The following is a 16169-nucleotide window of genomic DNA, read 5'->3' on the forward strand; positions in this document are numbered from 1 at the left end:
CATTCATTTGGAACTACATGCTTTTCACATTTTGTAGTTTAAATCTCTTAGGTAAAAGATTGCTTGTGATGGTATCTATGCAGATAGAGGTTTGCTGATGCAGATAAATAGTGTGAATATTTGGAATACCTTTAGGTTTTAGCAACTGTGTTAGCAATACTTTTACATTGGAAGAATGTATGTGCTAATTATAGATAATTCTATCCTTTTAAAATCTGTAGGTTTTTTTTTTTTCATTAATCTGTGATATTTTTAAGGCAGTTCTTTTTCTTGGTGACTATATTATCTTCTACCTTTTTTTCTCCAAGTACTTGAGTAAGTTAATGTGTTTCAGTTTGTTAACTTTTCTCCTTAAAACAATTGTTCCTCTTCATTTGAAAATTTTGAATGTTATTTGGAGGTTCTATGGAAACGGTTTAGAACATTGTGTGCGTTACTTAAGGAGTCTTCTGGGATGCTTTCCTTTTGTTCTTGAGTCACCCCTTTCATTAGAGAGAAGCTAATGTTGTTTTAAAGTGTAATTTAAAGTAGTCAAGTATTCAAGCAGTATTTCAAGCAGTCATCTGGTATCAAGTATTTGCCTTTCACTTTATTCAGTATCTTGTTAATTTGATCTCGGGAACTTGAGGGCAGAGTGAAGAGTGTTCATCTGGAGCTGTTGGAAAACAGGGTTGGAATCCTAGCCCACTTTTTTTTTTTTTTTTTTTTTTTTTTTTTAAAGCAAAAAATAAGCCACAGACCCTGATTTCTAAGAGCTTCCAGTCCCCTTAGGGTAGGAGTAGACAGTAATTTAATACATTTTAATAATGCCAGGCTCAGAGTGCACGGGGCACTTAACCTAATTTGAAGGCGTCCTGGTGGAACTTCAGTGGCAGTGATGTCGAGGTGATGCCTAAAGTCTGAGTAGTAGTGAGTTCGCTAAAAAGTGAGGGTAGTGAGGGAGGCACAGCATTACAGTCAGTGGAAGGGTCTTGTAAAAGCTTGGAGCTGGAAGATCAGGGGAGTTTTAGAAAACCACAACTATGCAGTGTGAGAGCCTGAAGGAAGAGAGAGCTGGAGAGAAAATTAGGATCCAGATGTGTACGGCCTCGAGTGCTGAGCACCTGGGTTTGCAGGTTATTTTTGTGGCTTTGGGAACTTCTGAATGGTTTCATGCAGAAGAGTTAACATGATAAAAATTGTGGCATCCGAAAACTTATTTTGATTTGTGCTGTGGAAAATAGATTGGAGCAGCGTAAAACTTGAGGTTGGTGAGCAAATTAGAATGCTCTTCCTTTAGTCCAGACAAGAAATAATAGGAGCCTAAAATAAGGTATTGGAATGGAACAGAGTAGATGGTGTGGAGCAACAGTAGAAGGTGAATCTGTAACATGACACGAGCTGTTGGATGTCAGGTATGGAGCCGAGGGAGAAGTCAACAGTGAGGAAATTGCTGCCTTTGGTTCTAATACCGACCAGTTTACTGGAAATTTTATTGAACTTCTCTGAGTTTCTCTTGTTCTTTAAGAGAAAGCAGTGATATTTATATCTCAGAGCAAAATATGATAATGTATTTGAATGAGGTTTATAAATTATGCACTATAGGTTTAAAGTCGTAATTGTTCTTATTACCTAATTAGCCAGATTTTAAAAGCCACACTTTTGCTTTAGCAGAAAGAGCCAAATAACATCAACAACAACAAAAACTAGTGTGGGAGTTCCCGTCGTGGCGAAGTGGTTAACGAATCCGACTAGGAACCATGAGGTTGCCAGTTCGGTCCCTGCCCTTGCTCAGTGGGTTAAGGATCTGGCGTTGCCGTGAGCTGTGGTGTAGGTTGCAGACGCTGCTCGGATTCCGCGTTGCTGCGGCTCTGGCATAGGCCAGCGCTACAGCTCCGATTCGACCCCTAGCCTGGGAACCTCCATATGCTGCGGGAGCGGCCCAAAGAAATAGCAAAAAAGAGAAAAAAACCCCCCAAAAAACCAAAAAACTAGTGTGAAGGGAATTATTTAAAAAAGCAAAAACCAAAAAAATTGAAAAACTCTGTCCAAGTAATTAAAAAGTACAGTATTAGACATTAGTGTTCTTGTCCTCTGCTAAACCAAGAATAGCTTTCCTGATTATGTTTCTCAGAGGCTGATTATGTTTCACGCATGTATATGGCTAGAGAGTTACGATCTGATTGAAAGTGATTTGTGGTTTAGATGCAGGAACAGTAAGATATTGCTAAGGAAAAAAAAAAAAGATCTTTTCTTAAAATGTAATTTGGAAACAAATTAAAATGTGCAACATGAGAAAAAAATATTTTTGGCTGCACGCCCAGCATGTGGAAGTTTGGGGCCAGGAATTGAACCTGCATCACAGCAGTGACCCCGAGCCATGGCAGTGACAACACCAGATCCTTAACCCCACTCTGTCACCAAGGAACTCCCCAAAGGCTTTGTATTTTTTAAAACAGTCCATTATGTTTATTATGTAATTTTAGATTTGAAGATCTATTAAATAGAAAGAGTCTTCTGTTTGACTAGGAGTTATCTGGAAAATGCAATCAACTGGAACCAGCATCCTGAACGGAGGATTGCTTTTCTTTGTATTTGAATGCAGAATAGCTTGAAGATGTTTTTTGTGTAGAGAGATTTTACCCATAATATCTTGAAGTCATGATTTTTTTTTTTTCGAAGTCCATCACTGATTTGTTCTAGAACTGAGGAAGTAAACTCTTAAGTAGCTTCCCATTCAGATGAATTGCAGGACTTTTCATCCTGTGAGTACAGAATTCGGGGTTGATAAGTGGGCTGTGCGTAGCAAGTGAGAAAGGAGAGGTGTGGTCTGCATCATGGATGATGGATTCAGCTCACAGCAATTCAGATCCTTCACCCACTGAGCAAGGCCAAGGATTGAACTTCACTTTCTCATGGTTCCTAGTTGGGTTCATTACCACTGAGCCACAGCGGGAACTCCCCTGTTTGTTTTAGATTCTTTTCCCCTTCCCTGCCCAAGACAAACCCTGATCACCATCTGTCAAGAGTACACAGATCATTTGATCTGATGAAATGCACTGCAGACACAAGTGCACTTTTTTTGCAGTACTGTAGTGCCCTGTTTTAGGTCTGTGCCTTACAGGTTTAGAGGATGAGTGATGACCACAGGATATGACAGCCAAGGCCAGGCAGGAAAGGAACACACTTGATAGTTTGGAGGTGAGGGCTACCCATTTTATCACAGATTCCAAGCTTAACTGAGTGCTTACTATCTGCCTGACTCTGTTCTAGTGTGTTTCAGCTGTTACTAATTTCATCTTCTTAATAACCCTGCGAGGTGGTTTTTTATGTCCATCTTATAGATGAGGAAACCTAATTCCACAGAGGCATTCTGGTAGGTAACCTGTTGACTGGCACTGAGCTGGCATGGGAGCCCACGCTTTTGGGCTCCAATGCCTGTGTTCTTAGATCCTGGGCTTTGCTGCCACACAGGTGGGTGCTATAGACCCTCATTCAGAGGTACATTTGGAGTTCCCATTGTGGCTCAGCAGTTTAGGGACCTGACATAGTCTCTGTGAGCATGGGTCTGATCCTGGGCCTTGCTCAGTGGGTTAAGGATCTGGCGTGGCTGTGGCATGGGCCACAGCTGCAGTTCCAATTCGACTCCTTATGCTGCAGGTGCGGCCCTAAAAAGAAAAAAAAAAGAAGAAATGTGGGCAAATATTGCAGTTGGTTTTGTCCAGCGTCAACAATATTTAATCAGAATATTAAAGTGAAGTAAAATCCAAGCCTGTCTGGTTCTTGAGCCCCTCCTCCAAACTAGTGTGCGCTGCTGCCTTGCTCTGTATCACTTAGACTCATGAATTTGAACAAACCGCTGCATCTCCTTGCATGTGAGTTTACTCACCTGTAACCTTGATGCTCCTGAGAAGAGTAGTGCTGCTGGCATTGGAGTACGTCATTTGGAAGGTTGTCTTATCCCAACAGACTATTTCTGTGGAAGCTGATGGGTCGTTGTTTATTCATTCAGCAAGTAAGGCATTGATTGAGTTGGTTGTGCCCAGCTTTGGGGATTCAGTAGAGAGCAAGTGAGAGCTGGTCGTTGCTCTCGGAGAGATGAAGTGGGTCCGAGGCTGTCATAATTGAAGGCTGGAGTGTCAAGTGATTACATAGCAGTGGTGCCTAACCCAGCATAGGTGACATAGGAGTGGAAAGGCTTTCCAAAGAAACCAGCAGTCAGGTGAAATTCCCTTAGTTTAAGAGAAAGTGGTAATTTTTCTCTCACCTAGACTGCTGCTTCCCAGTTAGACTTTCAAGTCCCTCTCACCTCACTCTAAAGTATTCATTTGTTCATTCATTCATTCTGTGTTATACTCAACAACTGTTTCTTGAATGTGCCAGGCCTTGTTCTGGACATTTAAAATATATCCCTGAACCAGCCAACAGATTTCTGCGTTTTAATGCGGTCCAGGGGTGGAGGGGTTGACAGTACACCAAATCATCCTAAGTAAATTATAAGCTAAACTTCTTCAAAAGGCAGCCAGAACGAGGCCCCTCGTTTCCTTGCTCTTAGGCTGAAGTTCATTCTTCTTTTTATTTTAAGTTTTAAACTTTTATTGAAATACAGTTGCGTTACAACGACGTTCATTCTTTTTAATGTGGCCTGTGAGGTCTTGCTTGACTCTTCTGTGGGCTCCCTCTTCAGGCCTCAGCCACCCGGGCTGCTGCACCATGATTTCATTCCCTAGGTCTCTTTGCAAAGTCACTGCATCTGAGAAGTCTCCTGGAAGCCTGTTTGTGAATTAGAGGTCCCCTGGTGTCGTGGGCCATCTTCACATCTGCATCACGCGTGTCGATAATGATTTCTTAGCTGTCGTGCGGTCGTATTTAAGGTCTGACTTTTCCTCTAGACTGTAAATTGCACGAGGGCTGGGATGGGGCTTCTCTTGTTCCCTCTTGTGTCTTCAGGGCCTACTATGTGGCGAATAGTGAGAAAAGTGATGAGTTGGCTTGGTGAAAGGAGGTGCAAGAGAAGGGAGCTTCTGGCCGAGCTGAGGAGGCATGTGAAGGCTGGGGAGGGCGCCCGGTGGGGGCTGAGTGTGATGCGCCAAGGGGGCTGGCGCTGACCCCAGTGGCGGAGAGACAGGATCAAATTTTGAAACCAACGTAAAGAGTTTAAATTTGGTTCTAAGGCAACGGGATATCGTGACAACTTTAAGTAGAATTTGGGAATACTCTTTGGTTTTAATATAGTACCCTGGAAATGGCTAATTAGATAATTTGAATAACACCTTCAAGTGTGGGCCATTGAATTTTTAAACTATAAAGGGAGTATGAAATTTGTATCTTTATGGTAAAAAATGTTCAGTGTGTGCCTAAGGATATGCAATGAAAAGTAAAAGTTCCCCCTTTTCTCCAACTCTTGGTCCTGTTTTTGAGCAGTAACTCAAGCTTAGCTTTTCTTTCATGTCTGTATGTAAGTTTTTATGAGCACTCAAATATGTTTTTTCTGTTTTGTTTTGTTTTTGGCTTCAGAAGTTCCTGGACCAGGGATCAAACCCATGGCACAGCAGTAACCAGAGCCACAGCAGTGGCAATGCTGGATCCTTAATCCACTGAGCCACCAGGGAACTCCCATGTTTTTCTGCTTTAATGTAGATAATGTAGATAAAAATGCCTTAATCTACGACTTTCTCTCCCCCCCCCATAGTGTGTCCTATATTTTGCAGATCTTTAGTGTGTAAGAGTTATCTTCCTAAAACCTAAATCATTCTCCTGCTTAGAGCCAAGGCGTTTGGAACCCGGCACAGAATCCCCTCTGGCCCTGTCACAAAGGCCACGCCTTCCATTTGTGCGTCTTCCTGTCCTTTCCTGCCACTTGCTCACTGTGCTCCCGTACCTTTCTACTCTAGAGGGTCGGTATATGTTGTTCCTTTTGTCTGGAATTCTTTCTTAGTTTTCCCGTGGTGCCTGGCTATTGTTACCTTCAGGTTTTAGTTTAAATTTTACTTTGGAAGGATGCTCTCTGAGCATCTGTCTAAAACAGGTTCTCCCTCTTATTTTCTCCCTCAGTACTTTTTGTTTTCATTGTAACATTTAGTTCAATTCTCAGTTGATTTGTTTACTTTTTTGCTTCTCTTTAAGGTCCCTGAGGGCAAAAAACTATTTCACGTAGTATTGATTGCCCGGTAAATATTTACTGAATTAATGCATAAATGGACAAGAACGTATGAATTACTCTTTTCAAGGGTTATGTAATAAACCATTTTGTTCTGTGTACCATTTATGGTACCATTTCCTTCATGAAGGCCTTTTAAATTGTTTTCCAGATTTTCTTTTCTTATCAAAACACCACCAACAAATTGAAAATAATAAATGACTTTGTGTATCTCTGTGCGTGCGTGTGAGTATATCTTTAGGATAGCATCCCCAAAATGAAATTTCTGGGTGGAAAGAGGTGTGTCCTCAAACTGCTGATAGATACAGGTGATTTCCTTTTGAAGAGGTTGCACCATTTTATAGCACACGAGCTTTTCACTCGCAGGTCACAGTTCCTGGCTCTCATCAGCCTTTGGTGGATGAAAAGTGGTGTCTCATTGTTTTGCTTTGTATGTCGGTAATTATGACGAATGTTGAACATGTTTTATGTTAGCCTTTTCAATTTCCTTTTATGTAAACTTTTTTTTTTTTTTTTTGCCACACCTATGGCATATGGAAGTTCCCAGGGCAGGGATCAAATCTGAGCTGCAGCTGCAGAATCTGTACCACATCTGTGGCAATGCCAGATCCTTGACCCACTGCACTGGGCCAGGGATCAAACCTGTGCCTCAGCAACAATCCAAGCTGCAACAAAGAAAACGCCAGATCCTTAACCAGCTCCGCCACAATGGGAACTCCTATAAACTTCTTACTTAATCCTCTGCTGTTTTTTCCTGGTGATTGTTGGTCGTTTTCTTAGTGACTCAATTTTTTTTTTTTTTAAACTACAATTTTTCTTTCTTTCTTTTTTCTTTTTTTTTTTTTCATTTATAGCCTTATGGTATAATTGTGTGATGTGTCAGTGCCATTGAATTTGAGCTATGCAGGGCTCTTTATCTCTTTAAAAGTTACTTTATATGGCCTCATAATAAAATTAAATGTGCTGAAAGAACATATTGGAGCTAGATGTATTTAATAGCTTGTTGAAACTGATGATAGAGTTTTTTAATGTCTAGTACATAGTATGTCCACAATAAAATATTTGGGGGTGAATGAATGACAGATGGAAATTAATTTTTAGGACAGGTTGATTTTACTTGGAAGTTTATTTACTAGAATTTGTTTCATAGCAAGAAAACTTAAGCATACTGGTGAGTTAGGGTTGTTCTGCCACAGTTTACAGATGTGTTGGATTTGTGGCAGCTGAAGAAGTTTTAGAAGTTTTGCTTTGTGTAAACATGTACCTCTCTTCATCCACACACACACATCCAAAATATGTACACATGTATACATGTTAAAATAATACTAATGCACTGACATTTGCCTGTTAGTTCTCTCAAGATAATGAACCTTTTAGACAGCAGGGTTTTTTTCTCTCTGAATATCTTTTGCAAATATACTATTACACTTTTGAAAGAAAAGACATGTTAAAAGTTTCCTTCTAGGCCCCTTGTAACCCAGCCTCCGAAGCCAGCACTCTTCCTGTATTTTGTTCGCGGGGCACTAATTGTCCGCATTTGGCAGGTTTAACACTTCCTGACAGAGAGGCTATTAAGGGGAAGTATTCTCCAATAACTGTCACTGGCTTGAACAAAGAACCTTCAAACTCAATGTGTGGAAACCACTAACATTCTTAAATGACCCTTTTCATGGATTTTTATCCCTTTAAGCTAAAATTTGGAGAATGTAGGGTCAGCAAAAACAGCAAGGTGTAATAAAGCAGTAAACCTTGATTTTCTTGGAGGGAGGGTGGGTAGAGTGGCAAGTATAGATTTATCTCTGACTTGAAAACAATTGTTATTTGGAAAATCTCATTAGCAGATGTGACTGCTTGGAGTAAAAAAAAAAAAAAAAAAAAAAAAAAAGACTTAAAACTGATGTCGCTTTCAGAATCGCTTTGAACTTAACAAGCACCTATTTGTGGAGCAGACTGGCTAATGAAAGGAAATTAAATTTTTCTGACAACTTCCCCTGCCAACCTCCTTATTCAGGGGATGTTATTAGGTACTGAAGACTTTTAAGGAAGATTGTTTTTTTGTTTTTTTTTTTTTTTTGGTAGTACATGAATGAACCAGTCATAAACATCCCCCACCCCCCATTTTGGGGGAGGATTCTGACATGGTTATTCTATATTTTTAAAGTATTAGCTTAAAAGCTTAAAAAATGCCAGCCTTTGCTTTGATATTTTTAAGTTATTTCCTCAAAATTCAGGCTTTTTTACCAGCTAGTGGTTTCAAAACATTACTATCATTTCTTATGATATTTTAGGTTATGTCACTGAATTGTTTAAAAAATTAAATTTACTAGGAGGCTTGGATTTAATAACTTTTCAGCTTTCTCTTTACTGTTATATGGTGGAGACGTGTCAGGAGTGTCCCGTGCTGGGCTTAAAAGGTGAGAGTTAATGATTGATAGAATGGTTTAGATTTAAGGGAAGTTTTCATCCGTTCAGTGGAATTGGTTGATATTTAGCAACACCTGATCCTTACATTCATAAACTCTTACCTTGTAAGTTTTAGCATGTGTTTTCTTTCCTTGGCTTTTTGAAGCTTTCCCCCCACTAGATGGTTAACTGTGTTTATGGTTTTAATTTATGTTAATCATATATAACTGGTGAAGATGAACTATGTACCAAAAAAAGGATGAAATGAAAAATAAAAGAGGAAAAGTAGTGGAGGTTACTCAAGGAGTCCTTTGGGGGAACAATTGGCAATTCCTATAGATACTGTAAACTTACTTTTTTATTTTTAGCTAATCTGTTGAGCTCCTCCCAAACAATAGAGAATCAACTCCCCCTGCTGACAGAAGCAAGGAAAACATGACATATAAATATCAGAGACAAGCTGTCTGTGGACAAGCTTTAATGATCTGATTTATGATTCGGTATTGATTGTAAACATCTAAATTCTGCCATTAAATTCCAGCCACTGCACCAAATCATTTGGCAATTCTGGTAGTGCTTCCTGCCAGCTCATTTCAGACTGCTTTGAGTTTCTTAATATAACAATGATGAGGTAGGTAGAATTTCCATTCCACTTATGGTATTAATTTTACATTTCTCTGAAAGAAAAGAGTTAGAAGGTTGTAAAATTGAACATGAAATGAATCAGAGGAGACAGTAGTGCAATATATGACTGCCCTAAAGACATTGTGCATTGGCTGATGGGATTAATGTTGGGTCTCATTTCCTGCTTTTACAGGATGCAGATGAAGCTGTCAGAATTGCAAGGGAAATTGGTAAGATCTTAAATTAACTTTGGTAGAGTTTTTCTGTCTTTTAGCAGATACGGTTGAGTAAATATGTAATGCGTAATTCCCATAGAGCAAATAATGCTTTAATAGTTTTCAGCGTCTGATGACTTGTTTTTCATGGAAGAATGTAGCAGCTGAATTACTATATTCTGTTATCAAAGTGAACTTTAAAGAGTAATTGGACCTTAATTGTAGCTCTTTTGTAAGATGAAATCACTGGCTAATTAAAAGAAGGAATTGTCTTAAGAGCTCTTGAGATTGGATGTAATGCAAATTTATAGGTATGTAGTTGAAGGCAGCTTACTGAAGTTAAGGACGTGTGATTAAAATGAAGATACCATATTTGACACGGCTCTTCAAGTTTTTTTAACTTTTCCCAAGAATGTGAGAAGTTAGAACAGAATATTCTAAAGTGGAGTAAAAGGTAAACTGAAGGACATTTTAATGACTGTTTTACTTGCCTGTTTTCTATGTAATTGTTCTGGGGCAGTGCTTCCCATCTTTTTATTTTCAAAAATATTCTTGGCACTCTTGACATCTATTGTATTTTCAGTACCTGCTAATTAAGAAAATGCATGAGGGCAGGCATACTGTTACCATGGATTAGTAATGCTATTAAATAATTTTACAGTTTTATTAATTAGTATTTACATTTAACAGAGATTTGTAGGTATGTGTATGAGAGAAATTAGATAATGCTTGGTAGTTGGAGATTCACAACATCTTAGCCAGCCTTTTCATCATCCCACATTGATTCCTTTAGAAAATGATTGTTTTCTCATTATGATTGATTATTTAGAATTATTTTATTCCTTTAGAAAGCATTTGATTTGGCTGATTGATTGATGTAGGTCCTGGACCTAAGATCGGGCCCTAGAAAATCTTAGTTTATTTGACTATAACGTCTCTTCAATTAATCATTTCTTCAGACCCAACAACAGTTTCAGCAGCATTCCCATACTTCATGGGAGGATTTGCTAGGTTGCTGAATAAGTTGGACTATGGAACTGATTTGTGGTTTATGTCTTTAAGAAAAATTACAAGCTTGTCTCTGTGGTTTGAAATCCCTGGCATCCCTCATAGCCTAAGAGGTTATAAACCTGCTGACTTTTGAGGAGGCTTTCCTAAGATCATTTTATTCTGTTGTATACGTGCACGTGTCAAAAGTCATCTTTCTAGTTCTAGTTTAGATGTAGTTATTATCTATATAATAGAACATAATAATAATACTATTGTCACAATAGTATCTACATAAAAGGACAGAATATTTGGAGGAATTTAGAGAAATAAGGGATTAGAAGAAGATCTTGAATTACATTGGAGTGTCACAATTCGAGTTATGCATCCTCAGCTCTTGAGAATTCCCTTTGTATAAATGGCAGTTTGCTCTGCTTGCTCTTTCATGTCTTGTCTTCTACTTAAAAAAAAAAAATCCGTGACCTTCAAAATAACCAGATAATCAGGATGGAACTCTGACCAGGTCTTATCACTTTGCTTTCCTTCCTTAATATTTTAATGCTGTGCTTAACACCCCCATCCCCCCTTCAGGTTTTTTTTTTTTTTTTTTTTTTTTTTTTCTGTGAATCTAATTCAATTTAAGGCTCTTTTCTTTTATATTTGGCCACGTCCTTTGTGGTCCTTCCTCTTTCCTATCTTCCCCCTAATTCTGTCCTACTTGATCCTTCTCATTGGTGAAACGAATGATTGCGGTCATGGCTGTTAAGTATGAGAGCGCTAGGATTTTGCTTATGCTCAAAGAAAGGGATGCCATAAAATTTGAGGTGAAATGAAACATAATAAAGAACCAGGGTCATCAGCTGTATAAAGCTTTAGGAATTTTCGTGAAAACCCCATCTGAATCACTGCTGAAACCTCCCATAAAATCTTTTTCCTTCCCAAATGCCAGCTTCTAAAATAAATGGACTCATATATTGTTGAAGTTTCTTGGTTTTCTGTATTGTTTGATGCTTCATCATTTTTGTTGTCTACTAATTTTATTGAGATATTTTAACATTTTAACTACATCATGATTTCGATGACCTTTTGTGAGTTTGTCTAAAAGCCGAATCGAACATTGATTCCCTGGGAACATGTATTCCTTGTTCCAAACAACTGAATTATAGTCAAACCTTCAAACCTATCCATTTGTAGGACGGTCCTTTGTCATACCTTTTCATAGGTTTCTGTTTACTTTTGTGTTACATGGTGAAAATGAAATTGATCATCTTTTTTGTGGTTCTCTCCCCCACATCTGTATTTCTCTGGAAGCTGAGATCAGTGCTGTCAAGGGAGGAAACTACTGCTTTGAGCACTGATGAATTAGGTGCCTTTTGCATAATAGTAGCTCTTGTTTATGGAGCATTTTTTCCTTGTCCAGGGACTTTGTGAATTTTATTTCTAATGCTAATTCTTGGGTTAATTATTTTCATTTACATTTAAGAAACAAAGGATTAGAAATGGTAAGTAATTTGCTCAAGGTCACAGAGCTACTGAGGGGTGGGCTGCTTTAAATTTAGGTTCTTTTAGCTCCAAAGACCATGGATTTTTCACTATACTTCGGTGAACTAATGAGATTAGAAGATGAGAGCTAAAATTTGAGTTACCACTTTGTGTAAAATAGCATAAGGCGTTTAAGCATGTTACCCGTGGAATTTAAGACTCAGACAGCCTCTTATCGTTGACGGGGTGAGAGACAGTTAGGACTTAATATGTTACTTCTCTGTACTTGTTTTTGGTTTCTCTTGTCTCCCTTATTCTCACTCCTGATTTCTCCCTTTGACCTCTCTAAGTTTAAAGATACAGGGCTATTGATCCCCAGTTTATCTTTAACCCCAGAGATAGACAACAGCAATCCGTGAGCTTCATTTGCATTAAAGTTTGATCTTTTTCCTGGATCTAAGGTCCTTAATACAATCAATCCAAAATTGATTCTTAAAAGGAAAAGAAATTGTAAATCTAAACCCTGTCCTTTGACAACCCCCAGATTATTCTGATTCTTTTCTTTTCTTTTGCCTGTCTTTCTCACAGTCATAAATCATACCCAATTTAAGTAAAATTTTTTGATTTTTCAGGTCTACCATACTCCAAGCCTGCTTCTCCCATGGTTTCTACATCTCTGTAGATGTCACTCCATTCACTCAGCAGCTAGAGCTAAAACCCAAGATCTCTCCTGGTGCCTTTTCCCCTGTCATTCTATTGTCAGTCTTTCAATAGATACTGTCAGTTCTTTATTCAAAATATCTCCCATATTCACTACTCACTATCTTGACTACCAACACTCTCTACCAAACTACCATTGTTCTTGCAAGGACTGTGATAATAGTTTCTCTACTTCTTTTCTTACAACACTTCAAAGCCATTCTTCACATAGCAGTCAGTGTGATATTTTAAAACTCTAAATAATAAGGACATACCTCATCTCGTCCCACCCAATTGATCCCTCCTTTAAACCCTTTAATGGCTTTCCGTTGCCCTTAGATAAAATCAGAATTCTTTACTGTGACTGCAAACCCAGGCTGATTTGACACCTGCCTTTCTCTCCAGTCTTGCTTTATACTACTCCCTTCCTTGTCTGCCACACTTCAGGCACACTGGCTTTCTTGAACACACCAAACTTCAGAGCCTTAGAGTAGGATTTTTTGAAGCGGGGAGGAGGGGAGCTTGGAATACTCTTGCCGATAGCTTCATAGATGACTCCTTGCCTTTCATATCTTGGCTTAAATTTCACATCTTCAAGAGAAGATACTCTGGTATTACCACTCAGTCATTCTGTTTTATAACCCATATTCTAAGTTGCTGCAAAATACTCATGACTTTAGATATTTGTCTTGTTTGTTAACTTTTCCCTCAATATGTTATTTTGAAAAATTTCAACCATAAAACATTTTGAAAGAATTTTGCAGTGTGTACCTATATACCCAACACCAAAATTCCATTATCAATCTTCTGCTAGATTTGCTTTGTCACTTTTCTATTTGTTAGTATTGCTTAATTTTTAGTGCTTTTCAAAATACATTGCAGTTATTATGCATCCCACTAAATACTTCAACAGACATGTAATGTAATTCAGTATTTGTACACAACTGGGTTATTTTGAGGCAAAATTTGTATACAGTAACACGAACAATTCTTAGGTATGTATTTGCTGATTTTGGTATATGCATATCCAACATGTGCAACATAAAACCCTGAGATATTGAACATTTCTGTCACCCATATGCTGCCGGTGTGGCCCTAAAAAGATGAGATCAAATGAAATAAAAAAATTGAGATAAAATTTAAATAGTATTTAAATTTATCTTTTTTTTTTTGCTATTTCTTTGGGCCGCTTCTGCGGCATATGGAGGTTCCCAGGCTAGGGGGTCTAATCGGAGCTGTAGCCGCCGGCCTACGCCAGAGCCACAGCAACTGAGCAAGGGCAGGGACCGAACCCGCAACCTCATGGTTCCTAGTCGGATTGGTTAACCACTGCGCCACGACGGGAACTCCTAAATAGTATTTAAATTTAAACGGCCTTTCAGTATATACAATCAGTGTTTTTGAGTATATTCGCAGGGTTAATGAACCATCACCACTGCCTAATTCCAGAACATTCTCATTACCCCTAAAAGAAACTATCCATTAACATTCAGTCTTTATTTCTCAACCCCTGGCAAACACCAGTTTACATTCTGTCTACTTTCTGTCTCTATTTACCTATCCCGTGTATTTCCTATAAATGGAATCATAGAACGTGATCTTTTGTGTTTGGTTTCTTTCATTTAGAGTTATGTTTTCAAAGTTCATCCATGTTTTACCGTGTACCAGTACTTCATTCCTTTTATGACGAAATAATACTCCATTGTGTGTTTATATCATATGTTGTTTTTCTGTTCACCTGCAGACAGACACTTGGGTTTTTTCCACCTATTGACTGTTATAGATAGTGCTGCTGTAGACATGCATATACACATGTTTGGGTACCTGTTTTCAATTCTTTTGGTATGTACTTGGTTATGGGATTGCTGGGTTATATGGTAATTCTATGTGTAATTTTCTGAGGAACCATCAAACTGTTTTCCTCAGTGGCTGAGTCATTTTACATTCCTACTAGCAATATATGAAGTTTCCATTTTATTCACATCCTTGCCAATACTTGTTATTTTCTGTTTAAAAAAAATTTTTTTTTTTAATATTATAGCCATCCTAGTATGTGTGAAACGATATTTCACTCTGGCAGATACTGGAAGAATGGATAAAAAGCATGTCTAAAAGAAATGCATACTAGACCCAGACCTAGAAATAGATTGAAAGTGAAAGGGTGGAAAAAGATGTCTCATGCAAATAGAAATCAAAAGAGAGCTGGGGTGGCTGTACTAATATCAGACAAAATAGACTTTAAGTCTAAAATGTTCACAAGAGACAAAGACATTATATACTGATTATTACAAATATATTGACTATTATAAACATATATGCACCAAACAACAAAGACCCAAAATATATGAAGTAAACACTGACAGAATTGAAAGGAGAAATGGATAGTTCTACAATAATAGTTGAGGACTCAACTAGTACATTGTAAATAATGGATAGTACATCTACAGAGAAGATCAGTAAAGAAGTATTGATCTTAAACAATATTCTAAATTGATGAGATTGTATATATATGCAGAGAGAGAGAGTGCTCTACCAAATGATAGAAGAATATACATTTTTCTCAAGTAATTCTTTATTAAAAGAATGAGTGAAAGAGTGAATGACTGAGTTATAAAGAATTTTTTAAAGGAAAGGAGAAAATAATATGAGACAGGAACAGTATCATATGAAGTGTCCTGCCACATTCCTGGGAATATTAATTTGATATGAAATATCCTCCTGCCCCTTTTATTGAATTATCTTGATGAGTTGCTCTTTTTTTTTTGCTATTTCTTGGGCCGCTCCCACGGCATATGGAGGTTCCCAGGCTAGGCGTTGAATCGGAGCTGTAGCCACCGGCCTACGCCAGAGCCACAGCAACGCGGGATCCGAGCCGTGTCTGCAACCTACACCACAGCTCACGGCAACGCCGGATCGTTAACCCACTGAGCAAGGGCAGGGACCGAACCCGCAACCTCATGGTTCCTAGTCGGATTCGTTAACCACTGCGCCACGACGGGAACTCCAGTTGCTCTTTTCTTAAAAAATTGTGAGACTCCCTTCACTTGGTAAATTCTGTCTTTACAAATGATTGTTTATGTTCATTTGGTTACTATTTTTTAGTAAAATTGACCCATAGGTTAGATTCCTTTGTATTTCTAGTCCTTAAGTTGTCATATAGATATTCAGCAAATGGTTATTCAGTTAATGAAGTCAAACAGAAATTTTGTTTGTGTATATCTAAGTATGGAAATGAATTAAATAATCACCTTTTTTTTTTTGTCTTTTCTAGGGCATCACCTGTGGCATATGGAGGTGCCCAGACTAGGGGTCTAATTGGAGCTGCAGCCGCTGGCCTATACCACAGGTGCAGCAATTCGGGATCTGAGCCGAGTCTGTGACCTACACCACAGCTCACAGCAATGCTGGATCCTTAATCCACTGAGCAAGGCCAGGGATCAAACCCTCAACCTCATGGTTCCTAGTTGGTTTCGTTAACCACTGAGCCACGATGGGAACTCCGTAGTCACCCTTTTTAAAGTTTTATCACGGTATCTGTAGATCATGATTTGCTCTTTTTTTTTTTTCTATTTTTGAGGCCTTGCTCAGTGGGTTAAGGATCTGGCATCGCCGTGAGCTGT

At 38.5% G+C, this 16169-nt stretch overlaps 1 protein-coding gene across 2 annotated transcripts in view; it reads left to right on the plus strand.

Annotated features, from left to right (window-relative positions):
* Positions 1–16169, plus strand: part of PCCA (propionyl-CoA carboxylase alpha subunit) — a 365509-nt gene that overhangs the window by 114041 nt on the left and 235299 nt on the right. For both annotated transcript variants that reach the window (XM_021065866.1, XM_021065867.1), the window contains one exon: positions 9360–9396. In XM_021065866.1, the coding sequence (XP_020921525.1) occupies positions 9360–9396 (37 nt within the window). The remainder of the gene's footprint in view (positions 1–9359; positions 9397–16169) is intronic.

The sequence above is a fragment of the Sus scrofa genome, chromosome 11, assembly GCF_000003025.6.
Source record: "Sus scrofa isolate TJ Tabasco breed Duroc chromosome 11, Sscrofa11.1, whole genome shotgun sequence".
In the NCBI taxonomy this organism is placed as follows: domain Eukaryota; kingdom Metazoa; phylum Chordata; class Mammalia; order Artiodactyla; family Suidae; genus Sus; species Sus scrofa.